Source organism: Rhopalosiphum maidis, chromosome 2, assembly GCF_003676215.2.
Source record: "Rhopalosiphum maidis isolate BTI-1 chromosome 2, ASM367621v3, whole genome shotgun sequence".
Taxonomy (NCBI): Eukaryota; Metazoa; Arthropoda; class Insecta; order Hemiptera; family Aphididae; genus Rhopalosiphum; species Rhopalosiphum maidis.
In genome coordinates this window covers 63963580-63981304 of record NC_040878.1, presented here as the reverse complement: position 1 = coordinate 63981304, position 17725 = coordinate 63963580, and the positions used below count along the sequence as shown (strand labels likewise).

Sequence of the window (17725 nt, the reverse complement as noted above, 5' to 3'; positions counted from 1 at the left end):
TTTCTTTTTCTTTCATTGCGTGATTTATCGTTGCAGGATGTAATCGAACACATTTTTGTGTGAACACGTGCCAATACTGTATAATATCATTACGAGTGCGTAAGTTGGTATTAAAGTGATAGTGTAAATAATAATAAAAATAATTTACATACATCACCAATGTACTAGTTCTACGTAAAAATAAGGTAAATTTAAAGCTTTTTTCGGTGGTCAAGTACCTATGATAAAAAAAAAAGATCAGGTACTGGACGAGTGACATTTCAATATCCCCATAACACGCTTTAGATATCGTATCATAGGGATTGCCTAGATACGCTAACGATGGCGGTGAGACAATAGGAAAAAATTCAGATTCAAGATCGGAAATAATGTATTCTAACCTATCAGTTAGGATAAATACGATTAGAGGTCAGTTTAGGTTGCCCACAGTATAAATTACGGTCGATGGTTTTGTTAATTCAGTCAATTCAATAAGTGAACTAGCGAAAGAGTAGAAAAAAAAACACTACTGAAATTCAATTTTGTAGTATAATGGTGTATAAGTGTGTGTGTGTGTAAATCTACTATAGGTACTTGTCAACTTTCTAGTATTCAGTAACTGTTTTTTTCTTATTAATGACAGTGAAATGAAATGACGATTTGGTAAGAGATAAAACCACCCAATGTATTGCTGTTGAGGTATATTATATTATATTACATGTATGTGTATAATTTATATATACGCATGATGAAAATTGTGATCAGGTATTTTGGAGAGGCAGTTTGGAGCAGGAGGAGATAATTGAATATTAATAATTTTACATATTTGCCGCCAGTGTCAGCACACACACACACACACACACACACACACACACTCACGATATACATATATGTAATATATTATAGTCTAATAAGTTTTGATAATTTATGACGTCGGATCAGTCCGGAACATTTGGCCAGATTTTGACTGGCCCGCGACGCGCTATTATTAATAACGTGAAATTAACTTGACGGCCGTTCTCGCCACCGCCCACGTGCCACACGCCCACAGCGCCGATACATAGTTTTCAACACTTATTCATACAAAAGCAAATGCATACATACTCAGATATCCTTAGTAAAAATTGTCCGCAAAACAATCAGTAGACTATATTTTTTTGAGAATAAAATCTATTGTAAATGTATCGTCAAATGTATAATATTATAATACAAATCTAATAATTACAAATTTTTGGGAATAATGTCCTCTAGTTTAATTTTAATATCGTTTACGTCATTAGCATTAGCTACAGATTCTAACCTATATGGATGAATTACAAACTTTGGTCTTTTTATAACTTTTGAAGGGCTGCAGATAATAATATTTTGTTTTATTTATAACGCTTTGCAATAATAATATATGTGATCTGTGAGATATTTGTATGTAAACATTTCAAACGTGACTAATCGTGTAGGTACGCGATAAAACAAAAGTGTCATCAAATTGAAAATGATAGTGGATACTGTTAATATTGTGCGGTGGTCTAGTGAAAAAAAAAAAGAAAGAAGAAATGCACCGTTATTTTTTACGCGATTTTTTTTTCTTTTACTCTTAGAACGCGTTTTTTTGATGGTTTTTATTCACCTCGACGCAGCCATTCGATCGCTTTTCTTTTATTCATCGTTACTAGCGTAAGAACACGCTGCGGCACATGAAGGACGCGACTGTGTTCGATAAGCACAATATAATAATATACCGTCCGTGCGTGCTGGCACGAAAAATGCACAATTTTATATATGTACGTGAGTACATTTGTACGGCGGAGAGTGAATAGTATTTTTGAAAAGCGATTTCGATGTACAAAATGCTTCGGCGCTTGATACTGCATCAAACGTGAGAGAAGAGGGAAATTTTACGAGTTTTTGCGGTTTTATATCTGGAAAAATTCTTTAACGTCGTCGGAAAGGAATGCGACAAACGGTAGAGAGAATGAAATGAGAATAAGACTTGAATATGCAACCCTACGATCGAGAAACAGGGTGGCATACGAGACAGCTGATCGCCCTCTTGGTAGGTGTTGCGTCAGGGTTGAGTGGGGTGGACCGAATGGTATATAAGTTCCAGTGCGATCACTACGACCGTCACTGTGCATGCGTGTCCGGTCATCGAGTCATCTTTTAATTTTCTCAGAGTCACCGACCGTGCATTATCGCTGCTTCTACAGCCATCTTCTTCATTATAGCTGTCGCCAATTCCGGTTAGTTCATCATAATATTATCATATTTATATATTTTGCATTTTGTTTCTGTTACTTACTTGTTTCGCTTTTTCATTCGATACGACGTCTGTGTATTACGCTCATCACTTATAACTTATACATCGACTAAATATTATTCATTATAATATGTGACTGATAGTATTATGTAGGTATGCCGGTTATATAATAGTGCCTACCTATTCATTAAACACGCCACGTGCAATGCAGGCACAACGTTCTTGTTTCATAATAATATATACGCACACTGCAACTTGTTTAAACTTTTAATGCAACTGTTCTATAGGTACTGTATAGTATAATGCACAGTATAACCGGTGCGAGTATTAATATTAATAGCGCCAGGTATAACATTACATTGTTTTACGAGCCCGTACACTTCCGTTTTACACTGCTCACACGTACTATAGCCTATAACACATACACACACATGCCTACACTCTATACTCATACACACGTATGCATATAACATATTATAATATGTGCGACTTATGTGCACGCGTATCGCGAGTATTACCTTGGGAGTCTGTGTTATTTTACGTTTTTTTATTTTCATCCTTGCTAACTGGTATTATATGTATGTTTGTATAAATGGAAAGAGGATGGGTTAGAATGGAGAGGATAAAAGAGTTTTTCGTTTTTAACATTTTTTTTTTTTTTTTTTGTTTTTCACACTTGTGAAAACGTACGGCAGTTAAATGTAATGGTTTTATCGTAAAGTTATACTCTATTTTTCCGTACATTTCTCTGCAGTATGTACTTTTTTCCGTTACTTTATTCCAGTCTTCGTGAACAGTTTCGACGACAACATTAAAAACTCTCTTTTGTTAGTAAAAATACCGGTGGTTATATATGTGACGCATGTAAAACACTTCACACTACATTATTATTATTATTATTATTAATATTACTATACACAGTTGCTAAATGGGGGATACATTTCAAGCAGGAGAGGCTTAGCAAAAAGTTTCAACGCACTGTCGCATATACCATGAATTGTATCCATATAGAAATATCACACACATATATACACTACATCGACCGTTAACAAAAAAGTCACTTATATAACTTTTTCTCTTGTTCATCTCGATTATTATATAACACATATATTCGTTTTCTTCGTTTTTATATTTTCGTGTGCATGCACGCGGGGTTCAACAAACTAAAACGCACTGTGTAATCTTTTTCCTGATCAACAATACTGTCATTTCTCGAAGTTCCATTTTTTCTAAAATGTGAAAACACGACAAGCACGATGACGATGAACCTTTCTAATAATATAATATATTTTATACATTTTTCAAAAATCAGCTGGAATGCGTATGTTTTATCGACGATAACGTCATCGATAGGTTATACTATAATAATATGCGTCTATACCGTCTTCCGACAGCCCGTTTCAACCACCCTAGTCTTGACGTAATTTATAAACTTTAATATCATCAAATATCTCTACATTAAACTAGTATACATAATATTATAGATGTATGCGTAAACCATATTATAATAATGTCATGACCCGTATACTGAATCTTGTCACACTGAAAATCTTATAATTTCTAAAGATACATTCAATCGCCAATATTGTGAACAAGAACAAAGGGGAATGGATAATTTTTCATTTTCGCTTTATTTCACACTTGTAACTAGTAACTGGATATTCTTTGTAGGTAACAGCATTATAAATTATGATAGAAATTCAATTTGATAAAATCCGACAAAAATATAATTTTCTAAGAAATTGTATTCTCAGAAAAACTTAAAATAATTTGATAATGTTGTGCAAATATAAACATTTCGTGACAACAAAATATGTTTAGGTCAAGTCTTTAAAATATATAGGTATGTAATTTAATATTATACGTGTATTATTAACAGTTAGTGATACTGAAATATGTATTTGAATAATCATTTTACTCTTGCGAGGGTAGTGATGTTGTCGAGTACATAATGTTCAAAACTGGTGACGACTTGTGAGAGTTCAAATTAAAACAGGGAAATTATTTAAAATAAATGGATGATGACAATAAGCCCGAGAGCGTTTTGAATTCACTAATCGAAATTGATCAACCACCACTGCCGCCTTTGCCGGAGGAATAGCGAAATTGAATAAACGGAACTCGTCGCCAAAGCTCTTTTGCAAATACTTTTCTGTGGATTAATTTTCGGGTGGTAACGAGTGTGTCGTGAAATTAATTCGTCGTCGGAAATTCACAGCCGACCGAGCACGCCATTATTATTATTATTATTATTATTATCATTATTATGCGGCGCTCTTTTGGTTGCTCCTACCACCGCGATTGTTCATTGGACACGTAATGAAGATTTCGAAGAACTATTCGAGCGTATGTAATGAACTAATGCTTGTCAGGAAAAGGCTGTAGAGAGAAAATAATATCACAAATTTTATATTGCGCGTCGAGTTATTTTCGTAAAACTTGAAATATCACGAACAAATACGTGATATCTTTGGAAACGCAAAGCCCCTGCAGAGTACATAATGTAATGTACCATACACACTAAATATTTAACAACGGGAACTTAACTTTATAGTATTCTTTATAAATTTGGGTACCTATTTGTATATCTATATATAATAATATTAAGTTCGTGATGTGCGACTAATCAAGTACCTCCTACGAAGGAAATTTCACATCGTATGACAACACAAAAATTAACTAGAGCGTATAGATATATTACAATAATGTATGACCGTTCGTATAAGTATACGAACATTATATATTATATTTCAACGACGAATATTTTATTTTTCCTATCAAGTTCTATACGTAATATTATTGTATAAATATAATATATACTTATACTAACAAGTGATACGTGATTACGTATTAAGCGTATATCAAAAAATCCACAGTGACACGCACTATAATATTGTATTCGTATGCGCACAAATATACGTTTATTTCATCCGGGCATCAACAAATCGCAAAAAATATTTTCGCAATATCGTTAGTTGTGCCTGACGTCGGTATAATACAGGAATAAATCTATATGCTATGATTCACTTGAAACTCGCCCTATATCACGACACCAAGTCCCATAGAGTCTGTGTACTTAGGACGATACATGGTATAGTGATGGTATTACATCATAATATAACGTGTCTTCATTATAGTATCGTTGTGAAAATATACCTCATGATCCTCTCCACCCCTTCACTAAGAAATAATTCATAAAAATAAAATTGGAACCATCAGCTAAGAAATGGAAAAAAATTATGTAAGGCCTTTTAAGGCAAAATAATACATATTTTATGTAACCCAGACCAGTATAATTGTCCTTCTCATTTTATTTTCTCTATCATCAAATGCGCCCAGTCCAAATAAGCCATGAGATGGGCCGCTAAATTTTCGTGAAGATTCGGTGGTCGGTTTTAATTAAATTTTCGTTGTATTGTCCGTTACCTATAAGTTAGACGTATAATCAGCATCTCCACGTCCCTGTAATAATTGTTCGGAAAGGTCTTGGACGCATCTGTGTCTGACGTGAAGTGCGCTGCGTGGTTCGGAGAAGCGAGAAATAATATTAATAATAATAATAATAATAATAAAAATAATTATAATTATTATTATTATTATTACTTGCATCAGCATCATCATCATTAAATTATGCGAATCGCCCACTTCAACGAGCATTTCATCGAGTTTAGTACGGAAAATTTAATATACGCCGAGAGGGAAAAAAGTCAAATGGAATTCTTCGAGTTAAGCTTGGAACACGTTGTTGGGCGAGATCTCGCTCTAGTTTACCGCTCGAGGCTGTGGTGGTATGTATGTGTTTTATTCAGACGACATTATACATATATATTATGCTCTGCTGTAGCCTCCGTGGTTCGCCGCATAAATTGTTCGTGCAAGCATTTTATTTCGCGTTCGCGTTTTCAGTTGTACGCGTCGGAATGCGGCGATGATGATAATAATAAGCGCGACCAAACATTTCCGGAAAATGCATCCGGTGCATTATTGCCGTACATACCTCGCTGAACCGCTGTATGTATATAATATACAACACAACACTATAAATTATAATATTATGATATACGGGACATTGTGCGTTATTGTTGTTACCATTAATATGATGGTTTTGTGTGCATTTTTCACACGCCTGTCAACAGAATATTATTTAAACCTCACGTAATGCTGTAGTGTACGAGTTTATAGTTGTGCTATAGACATATGACGATCACCATCACGAAGAATTTTAGTCTTTCTCAAAAGTCCAACGTACCTTTAATTTTTTTTTTGAAAAAAAAAATATCTAAAACATCCACAACATAAACTCAAAAAACAATCGTCTAAACATTACATAAATTAGGATGACCCCTCCCCTCCGAGATAAAAATTATGGTCGAACCAAGCACTTGCAGACGTATACAATATAATAATAATTTATAATAGTAGTCAAACTGTTATTCAACCGTAACCGATTGTTTTCCAATCGATATTGATACAACGACACGTATTTATAATATTAATATACGATACGGGATTAATGTTTCGCCGTTCGAGAGCGAGGGAATTATAAAAGTTTTCACGGCCTCCTCTTACAACGACAATAGGTACTTGAGTTTTGCTGACGGCTATAAGTTCTTGGCCGTGTTTTTCCTAGAGCTAATCGGAAAACTCGTAATTTGTCTAACCTTATCCGACCGCCTGAAACTTTCTATGCATTGTTGTTCGCGCCTGACTTTTCGTCGTTTCCGTCTTTATTATTATATATGATAACTTATTGTGATAAAGACTACCACCGTCTTTATTTTCGATACGAAAATAATAATCCTTCAACAAGGTGATTTTTTTCATCCCAGACGCACTATTGTTTCCTAAGTAGGTGTTCGAGCTTTATTCTTTTTATAATTTGAAGCACTTACTGTTAATGTAAACTATTATAGAGATTTTAAGTTTTAGAGCATCGAAACGATATTATAGTAGGTATATACAATATACATATTCGGTATTAACTTTATTGCACTTATCTTGTTTAAACTTCAAATTTTTCTTAAACATAATACCGAAATCATTTTTAAAAAATTATTTAATGTTAGTTGATTTAATGAAATTAAATATAGTTTAAGCTATAAACAAAGCTCTATATATATATAATAATTTATAAAATCAATAAAAATCCACTGTAAAAAAATAAAAAATAGTCGTTACTTGTATAATAAATATTGATATTCCATCTTCAAATCACTCGTTCTCATCCATTCGTATCGTAATTTAATGATGTGTAGTGATAAACGGTGTGTTGTACCGTGTAACCATCGCCACAGAGGTGTAACTAAATTGCCTATTCAACACGCCGTGTTACTATGATTTTTATCGTGCTATTATAAAAATGCATTAGCAGTAATAATATAAACAATGTGTTCCTTCGAGACACCGGAAAAACGAACCCACGACGGCAGTGTGTACATACATTTTCACGTGATTTCCGGCATTCTTGCACCGCTCCAGTTAAACGGGTGTCGGTGTTATTTTTATATCGGTAGTTATTACAATAAAATAACATCGTAAGCGTACCATTATTATTATTGTTATTGCGTTAAATTACGCATATCGGATGCTTTACGCCCAACTCGAACGCATTTCCCCGCACCCTGTACTCCAACTACACAATAATCGCGTGCTATTAACTGTGCTTCAAACCGACAACGGTGATTGTTTCGAAAACTTGGCCAAAAGTCCATCTTTGTGAATGCGTAACTGAAAATACTTCAGCTGCGGCATGATACAATATACTTATGCGTTGTGTGTGTTTGTGTCCGATAATTACCGAATGGGTTATGCTGGTGCGGGTTGGATGTGTGTGTGTTATTTATTTCCTTATACAATTTTCTAATGAACAAAGTTTTGTAGAAAATGATCCGTGTCTGATACGCTTCGTCGTCTACGCTAACTGATGGAGATTTGTTATCATGTCAAATGCCGTCGCTAATCGCTATCGATAATAAAGTGTATATTATTCTATCTACGGCAGGACGGACGGGTCACCACCAAGTGAACTAGCTAGGGTATTTTGGTTCTTTGTATTATATATTTTAGTTAAATGCTTAGATTCTCCATTGTATTTTCTATACAATATAGTTTCGACTACGAATTAAGATGCAGATCAAGTCTTATAAAATGTAGATGTATGGTTAATTAAAATGTGAATGAATTACAGTTTTTCAAAACTTGATAATGCAGACTAATATTTTCGCGGCCCGCGTTGTAATGGATCGACCTGTACATGCACAGTAGCTGATCATTTTCGGTCCGATAAAAATAAAAACGTTGAACCGGGTGTCACCAAACTGTTTGTCATTAAATGGTTTATATTATACACATATAATATGTGTATATATGTGTGTATGTGTGCGATATTATTAACATTATAAACCAATTTCGTTGAAAACGATTTGGACGACCCGTCTATATTATGTTTTGGGTGCTTTATTTTTGGTTTGGTATGGCTTTTTTTCTCTCTGTCGTTCTACGTGCCCAGAGTTTTTCGCCCAAATATTGATACGGCTAGAAAATTAACGTCCATCGTATATATTATTACACCCGTATTACGGTTGGCCCCGCCGAACAACAGCCGTTACATGTGATATAGCTACGTAAACGGGTGTGGAAAACATCTGGACGTTATTGGCTTAGTGTCTGAAAAAAAAAAATGAAAATGGCTTTGGAGCATATACATTTTGTTTCGGCACCGTTTCCCAAATCGAAATTATACTTCTGACGGTCGAAAACCGTCTCTGGAATATCTGATCGGACGGAACGTTACGTTTCAATATCATCGTATACACACATATTATATATATTAAACAGTGCGATGATTATTTTTATCACCAGACGTCGAATGATCATATCTATTCATAATATTCAAATATCGTTATTTATTTTGTACGTTACAACTAATCTACTCGATATTTAAAACGGTATAAATGTTTTCAATTATATCAGAATAAATTTAAAATATTCTTTTATTTAAATTTTTTATCAAATACACACGATTTTTGTTCGTCAATCGTCACCCACATCCGTTTTATTTAATACATATAATATTTAGTACATATAATTTAGTAGTATTCAAGTCTGATTTTTCGTTATAGTCGTATTAGTCGCTCGCTTCAGTTGGACCGTCCGACTCAAATGAAAAAGTATTGCTATAAATTAGATTAAATTACGCTACGGTGCCTATTACATTGCTGCAGAAAATACGGAAAATAACGGATTTTGTTTTATGGCCCCAAAAACTACGACGTACGGTGGCTGAGAACTCGCAATTTCGGAATTGACAAATGCGTATTGTTTACTCGTATTTCACAATGCCGAGGAAACGAAAGACATAAAAACGTAATTTCGTGTATTTAATGTTCTTTTGAAAATATTTACTCAAATGAGTCGGCAATTCGTATCGAGTTTACTGCTAATGAAAATATATAAAAAATAAAAGTGCTGTAAATAGATCCTTGAGTTGTTAACTTACCTTAAATGGATTAAAGTATATAAACGGCAATATGTAAGATATACATAGCATTTTACACTGTCACGTTATTTAAAATTGCAGATAATTTTATATCATAATAAATCATTTGACTTTCAGAAAGTATTTATTGGTTTTGTTTTACTTGAAGTATTTATATTTAAGTATCCAAATTTAATATTATATTCATGGATATTATTCATAGCAATATATTTAATATATTACTCTTACTCTGTATCATAATACTTTTTTTCACTCTTAACACCAGCGGAACCGAGTCTGGGCACAAACTACAAAAGAAAAATCTCTTTGATCGACTCTCAGTGGTCGGTGTATTTAAATCAGTATAGCCGTTGGCGGGAACAACGCGTTTCAACTATACACCATGTATATAAATAACTGCCGTAGCCGTCGTCTCCTCTGTTCGGTCTGTTAACGAATTCATTTCCGGTCCATAAAACGGGATATTGTCGTTTGAACACTATACCCACTGATCAGGAAAACCCGTTTTCTATTAATATTTTCTGAAAATCGTATTTATTGAGAATAGAAATAGAAGTAATAGGTTTTTTTCCTTTCTTTGACGGGTCTTATCAAATCATAAAGTTAGGTTAGATAATTTAATATTAAAGTATTATAATATATCTTCGAATAGTCTTTAGGAAAAATTGTATAAACAATCAGCAAATCATATTGCATCAACCCCTCCTTAAAACAGAGATTTTTCTAACGATTAAATTATATTGTATACATTTGTATTCTAAATAATATATGTGCAGGAAAAAAAAGCAAAATATTGTTATATTACAAATTTAAGATTTGTTTAACGGTTATAGCTACACCTTAAGGTCATATTGGTATTATAATGTATGTTATATTCGTTTTCACAAATAATCAGATCCAAGCGATGGAAAAATGATTCGCAAACATTCAAATCCGACAACAGTGGCACTTCGCCTGAGACTCATCGGTGACGTGGAAGGATGCATGAAAATTTAGCTTTACCGTACGGTTTTTAATTTGACAGCAGCAGCACCGCCACCGTTGTTGCCTCCCAACCATCACCATCAACACACCTCATCGTCACGCCAAAATTGTGCGTCACGTCGGTACCACGCAAAATATATCGTTCAGATTACTCATCCGGTTTTCTATCCTTGTGCAAATAACAAAGTTCTCCGACCACCCAGCATCCACCCGTTCTTGTTGAATCCTGTCCCACCCATTTCACAAACCCCGATAATGAATGTGCTCGAACCTTGTGGCTTCATTAAAATTTAGGTCAAAACCTCAAAACGATCAGTTATTTTCATTGACCTCCTCTACAACGCCATATACATATGCCATATCGAAGAAACTTTGTTGTTGTGGTTGTTTGTTAATGATATTTTTACTCGTACGGACAAATACATTTCTAGTGTTTTTCTTACTCCTTATCTGCATCATCGTATAACACTCATCGCCGATGGTAATTTTTTGTAATCACGTACAGACATAACATTTTATATTCAATTAATCTCGTTGTTTTTTTTTTCTTCTCATTAATATTATCATGATTATTTATCAAACCATCATATTATTAGGTAAATATGACAATGAAACGCTAGTGGCATGTATGAAGGATATGTAGGACTATAACATCTTCAAAAATATCAACCTTTGAAATAGAGAGTGGCGATGAAACTACACTTAATACATTTTTAAACTATTTAAACTAAATAGCATAAAATTACAAAAAAAATCTCATCAACTTTTTAACGATTTCATGTAGGTAATTTTTGCACTTGTCTCGTGTTCAGCATTAGTCAAATGATCATTTTTTTTTCAAAAAAAAAAAGGTAAATTTAAAAACTAAATAGTAAAACGACAAAAAACCTTACAATTGTGACATAGTTGGTCAATTATAATATCCAAAATTAATTTTATATCCATATCATGTATGGCTTATAAATATTTAAATTTAAGCGATAAGTAAAAAATGTTGAATAAAAAACAAATTATCTGTTTTGCAATAATTACGTAATTCATTTATTGGTATTCTCACAATTTTCTTACTTATATTATGCTTGTATTGTATTCTATGCATTGTATTAAAATTAAAATTAAAATTATTAGGAACAGATCTTAAACGATTAAAAGTAATTTGTATATTTAATTATACGAAACTGATATTTATTAAGTACTAAAAATTGTTTGCTTCAAAGCGTATCTAAATCGGATTGCATTAAATTAAACCGTCATTATATTATATTATATGTAGCTTAAATTTCTGCGTATAATTTATAAGGTCGTCCGTGAAAAGTAAATAATTGCTAAGTTGAATAACAGACCCAATATCGCTGTTGAGTAATATAAACATAAGCCTTAGATAAATTACCTCGTTGCTGAGCACCGGAAGTAACTTCAAACCGACTCGAAATATTTCCGACACTGATTTGTACACGCCCGTGCCAAGTGAGATTTGAAACCACGACTACAGTTATAGGGTTCACCAACACTAATAAAAATCTTAAGTACAAACCGTAGGAAATGGAGATTAGTTGATGTAAAAGCCACAAATCACTATTTTATCAATCCCTATAGACAAATTCGATTGTCCATATTAAAATTCGTCGGAATAATTTTAGTGTATAACTGCAATAAAATGGACCAATGTGATTTTATTTGTAGATTTAAGTTTCCGAAACCAATGTAGGCATTTATATTAGCCTATACATTTTTAATCCAATAAAATACCCACTCGTCGAATATCTAAATAATGTAACTGCGTATAATATACGCGGTATATTCTATTTTATTATTATTATTATTTTTTTTTCTTGTAAGATTGTCGTTGGACTCAAACATAATTTTTACGATGGGCAATCTGATTATATAAATCATTGGATCCACAAACTCGTTAAGTCTTAAAAAAAATATGTAACATAGAACTAAGTACAATAAGATAGTTTATTTAACATGTATGTGTGCTTTATTATTGTGATACGGTACGGAGGAATTAGAAAGAAGACTTCCTGAATACACAAACAAACAGTGTCTCGACATTTTTCTGTAATTCCTATTGCTATCAGAAAGGATTTAAGTAAGTCTTGTGGTCTCAAATATAAGCATATGATTGACATTTATACGAAAAAAAAAATTCAAAAACCCACGAGGATTAGTATTTATACAACTTACTTATCTCAACGACCCATGTATGAGAAAAATGCGTACGACTTTAAACTAAACGAGTAGAACCATGCTAATTTAACTGAGATTTATGTTTTCACATAATATAATTTTTTCGTATTTGAATCACATATTCCACTGTGTACGTGTTTAGGTGAACATTCCGTGCAAAATGTTAATTGTTTATGAGTGTTTACAATCTATATTGTAATTTGCAATAAATCGAAAATGAAATCATTAACCAACAATTAGAACTCTTACGTTGGAAAATTGTAACAGTATACTATTATATAATCGATCGTCGCATGGCCACATTTACATACTAAAAAGAGTTCTCGTGCCATAAAAAATAAAAATTTTATATTTTTAATGAAAAAAATACGTTGCCGAAAAATGATCTAGACGAATCGAATAAAATCATCTAAATGTTTTGTTTGTTTTGATAACAATAATTAAGATTCGGTTGGTTAATTTTTAACCGGCATATTATCGATCCATTCGTCAAGAAAATATACGTTTGTGGTAAAATTAAAAAAAAAAATACATGCCTTACAAAGTTAGAAATTTCTATCCGAGTACGTCATATTTTCCACTTATAATGTACATAATATTATATTATACGAGTTACATATTTGTACACAACCATGTGTATTAAATTTAATCCTGAACAGAATCGTAATACAAAATCATTATTATAAATCCCAGAAGCTCAAAACCAATCATGAATTATTATGGTTTTAAGGTATGAGCGCTAATTTTGATAAAATGTATACACATGTGGTGCACTCCATGACAACAATACCACCACCGTTCATACACTAAAACGGTTCAGTCGAATTACGTAACCGCAAATTGAATTCCGTAAATACAGAAACGTGCTGACGTAGTCGTTTCTTGATATCAATCAAATAATAAACTTTACGCGTTCACTTGCAGAAAACATTTGAACAGCGAGTACTGCGGGGGCTTTAAACCTGTTTAGGTGTTTAATCGATTTAATTATATATAAGTATTATACCAAAGGTTCAGTTGTACAGCATTCGTTCGATCATAATACCGGTGTGCATAAGGCTAGACTGATGGTCAAATTGAATTCAGTCGTTAGAGAATTGCGAATAATAATAATAATATCCACTAAATATAAGTTCACAAACTTGTTCACGATTGTAATATTAACATGTTATTAATGTTTTTTTTTAATTTTAAATAAATAAAAACAATGTAAGTGCCTACTCGATTACAACTGTAGCTAACATAACGGGAATACGCTCGTACGACAGTGGTGAAGCAAACTAACCTATCTAAAATGCCGTATCATCAAATTATTTAACTATCGAAAATAAATCGAAATTTATTTAGCAAATACATTTTACTTCGAGGTACGTGAATTGAGTGTGTCCAAATAGGTTATTGTCTTAGAATTAAGTGTTTGATTATAAAATACGATAAAATCGGTTGTTTGTTTTTCGTTTTCCTGTTTTTTTTTTTCATTTTGTAATTAATTGTATAAATATTAAAATTCTAAATTAAGTTTTTTTACTTCTTGAACAATATTCCGTTTTTTTTTTTGAATCCAAAAAAGTTGTTTGTGGTATAAGATATTTGAATAAAATAATAACAAACATTTTAATAATTTTTTTCTCAGTGGATTTTGTAGCATATTATAATATGACATAATATTATGTAAACTTGATTGTTTGTATATATTTAAAATAAATTAAAAGTGCCATATATATCTAGATAAAAAATAAATAAACTCTAGCCTTTGAATTGAAGTTACTAATTAAAATATTGTACACGTCGATGGCATAAAACTTTATCAAAACATTATAGTAAATTAATCAAATTCATCTGGTTCGTTTGTTTCATTATGTATTTTATATATACGTCTGCAATTAATCGGAATCGAAGGCTTAAAGTATTATGTTTTGTATAAAGTAATTAAAATAAATAAAATAAATTGATTATTAGCCGCTCTTATAAACTTATATTCATTAACAATATATCCGTAACGATGGTAGTTTAAAACAATAGTCACCGTCGGCAATTTAAAAATTTGTGAATAAGTTGATAACATTATTTGTGACCATACAGCGGGGTTTTAAATCGCATAGTTTATAATATATTGAACGATTCATTCTTAACTTGATTATGTTTTCGAGGGAGAGAAAAAAAAATAATCATATAATCGTATACAATAAAATGTATGGCACGTCTTATTATATTCCTTGACGTCGCCGATCGCACGTTATGGTAATAATATTGTTATTACGTATATATTTATTTTTGTAGCGAACATCCGGGAAACCTATTTATATTTTTATTTTTTTTTCTTTTGCAGGGGCAGTGGGCGATGGCGGTGAATCGGCCGAGGACAAAGAAAAAAACGCAGAAGCGGAGAGGGAACGATTGGAGGCAATCAGGGAGGCCGAGGAAAGACGCAAAGAGAAACACCGCAAGATGGAGGAAGAACGGGAGAAAATGAGACAAGAAATCCGAGATAAGGTAAAATAATGACGTTAAACCATCTATATATATATATATATTTATATATAAAATTATATTAAGTTTGGTGGGTCGCGGGGCGCCGGAGAGTGATACTGCAATAAAATTATCCTCTGACCTACGGCGGCATGGTTGCAGCGCTACCGTCGCCGCTATGTCGGTTTAACGAAACTTAGAACATTTGACAGCAGTAAGTAGGTTTCCCCCCATCCCTTTTTTGTCCTCTGTACCATTCAGATAATAAGATAATAATAGTAATAACTAAAATGACAAGGATGACAATTACCGAAATAAAGCCCAATCTCGGTTAACATAATCAACGCGCGTGTGCATTACTCGCACATAATTGTCTCGGAAAACGTGAAAAATAAATATAATACAATTGCAATTGTTCATTTCGGTATCGTACAGCGTCCTTTGTTTATAAAATATTTAACACTCGATTTAGTATTACTATCATGTCGAAAGAGTGCTGCGTCTGATATTATTCTTCGATACCCAATAAAATAGTTTGCCATAAAACTTATGAAAATTACTAAAGATGCAAAATATATTCGTTTAAACTTTTAAGCACGTCTAACAATATTGCGCTTACATTATAATTTGGCGATTGTTACATTTTTTCACATTATACACATTTTGACATAAAATATATTCTTATCCGCCAATTCTGTTATGAGCCTATTACAATTGTTGGAATCTGAATAATAATTATTAATGATTTTATCTCAAACGTCAAGTTCAACGAACATTTTCTTTTATTTGTGTCACACCTAATAAACTTCCACTGAGTTGAAAAAACAAAAACACTCACTTTACATACTAGTTTTTTAAGCCGTTCATTTTTTTGTGCGAATTTATCTCTGAAAACAAAAAACAGACTTCACGTCTCGTCGTCCTTATATATAAATATAATATGTTTAAACTTTTTTTTTTTATCGTTTCGTGATTTAGAGGTTTGGGTTTGAGGAAAGGGAAAAAACTAATTATAATCCACAACGAGCTTTTATTGTCCCAACGATTTGAATAACTTGGTTTTATCTCTATACCATTCCAACGCACCAATTACGTTATACTTATACTTTTATATTATATATATATATTGTACGTTATACAATAATATACGACGAAACTATTACTCTCCAAAGTTTTAATTGAGTTTGTCGTGCACTAAAGTTCACTGATTGTCGCATCACATTTCGTGATTTTTAGGACCGTCACCATTACTAGAGTAACACTTATTCACATAATGTAAGATAATACAACTATTGTTATAATTAGGGCCAGAAATTGTATAGCAAAAACATTACAAAATATGTACAAGAATATTATTAGGATAATAAATAAAAATTTAAAAATATTTAGTAAAAAATACTATAGTAATAATCAAAAATAATAAATATAGTAAAAAGTAATCAATTGTCTTAAAACTGTATCTATGTGATCATTATTAAAACTAACATTTGTTTAAAAATATGATTATGATTTAAGTATGTAAACTACTGTTAAGTTAATTCAGTATAATTTAATATTATACAAGACCTATGCTTTAACAATATTTAAACATATTATTCTAACTTCTAAATTAATATCCAACAAACACGGTGTTATATAATAAGTATCTACATTATCAAACTTAAAATTTCTGTGGTTGTAATAGAACAAGGTTTATAAAAACGTTCTTAATATATCTAACGTTTTCTTTTTTTAAATGTGTATACCTATTATATATGCAGTTTTTATTTAGAAAAATGCGTATAAAACATTTTTATTTGTTAGTATTGTTAGTATTTTGTAGGCTTTTAATTGTGTAGTCAAATATTTATACTAAAGTAATATATCTATAAACATACACAATATTAGGTACGTAACGACATACGATTCATGTAAATCTTTTTAATCTTAACCATAAAATACTTTAGTCTCAACTGTTCAGGAATTAAATTTATTTTTTGATATGTTCCTTTCCTACTTTTCGCTCTGGAGCGGTGTAACGATAACAATGTAATATGGTATCTCGAGTCTAATGTAATATTCCTTAGTGAAGTTATGAATTAAACGTTATAATTGCTAATTAGAATGATACCAATGATAATATTTCGTTTCAAAAACGAGTGTCTTCGCTGTGCAAAATTGTCACATTACTAATATATAGCTTCTTAGCTTATTGTGTTGTGCGTTTAGTGTATAATAACGTATTTTATTCAGCAGCCTGCTGGCTATCGGAATTATTGTCCACACAATAGGTGCACGTGGTGCAAAAGGAAACTTTTTATCCCCTGGCGTTTTTTTTTTTTTTAAGTTATATATAACTGCGTCGGCCA

General features: G+C 32.0%; 1 protein-coding gene across 4 annotated transcripts in view; it reads left to right on the top strand.

Annotated features, from left to right (window-relative positions):
* The window catches only part of LOC113551840 (complexin), a 192618-nt gene that overhangs the window by 150921 nt on the left and 23972 nt on the right, over window positions 1-17725 (top strand). For 3 of the 4 annotated variants that reach the window (XM_026954368.1, XM_026954367.1, XM_026954369.1), the window contains one exon: window positions 15238-15401. In XM_026954368.1, the coding sequence (XP_026810169.1) occupies window positions 15238-15401 (164 nt within the window). Of the gene's footprint in view, window positions 1-2119; window positions 2217-15237; window positions 15402-17725 lie in introns of those variants that run through there. The other variant, XM_026954370.1, reaches the window with a different exon arrangement.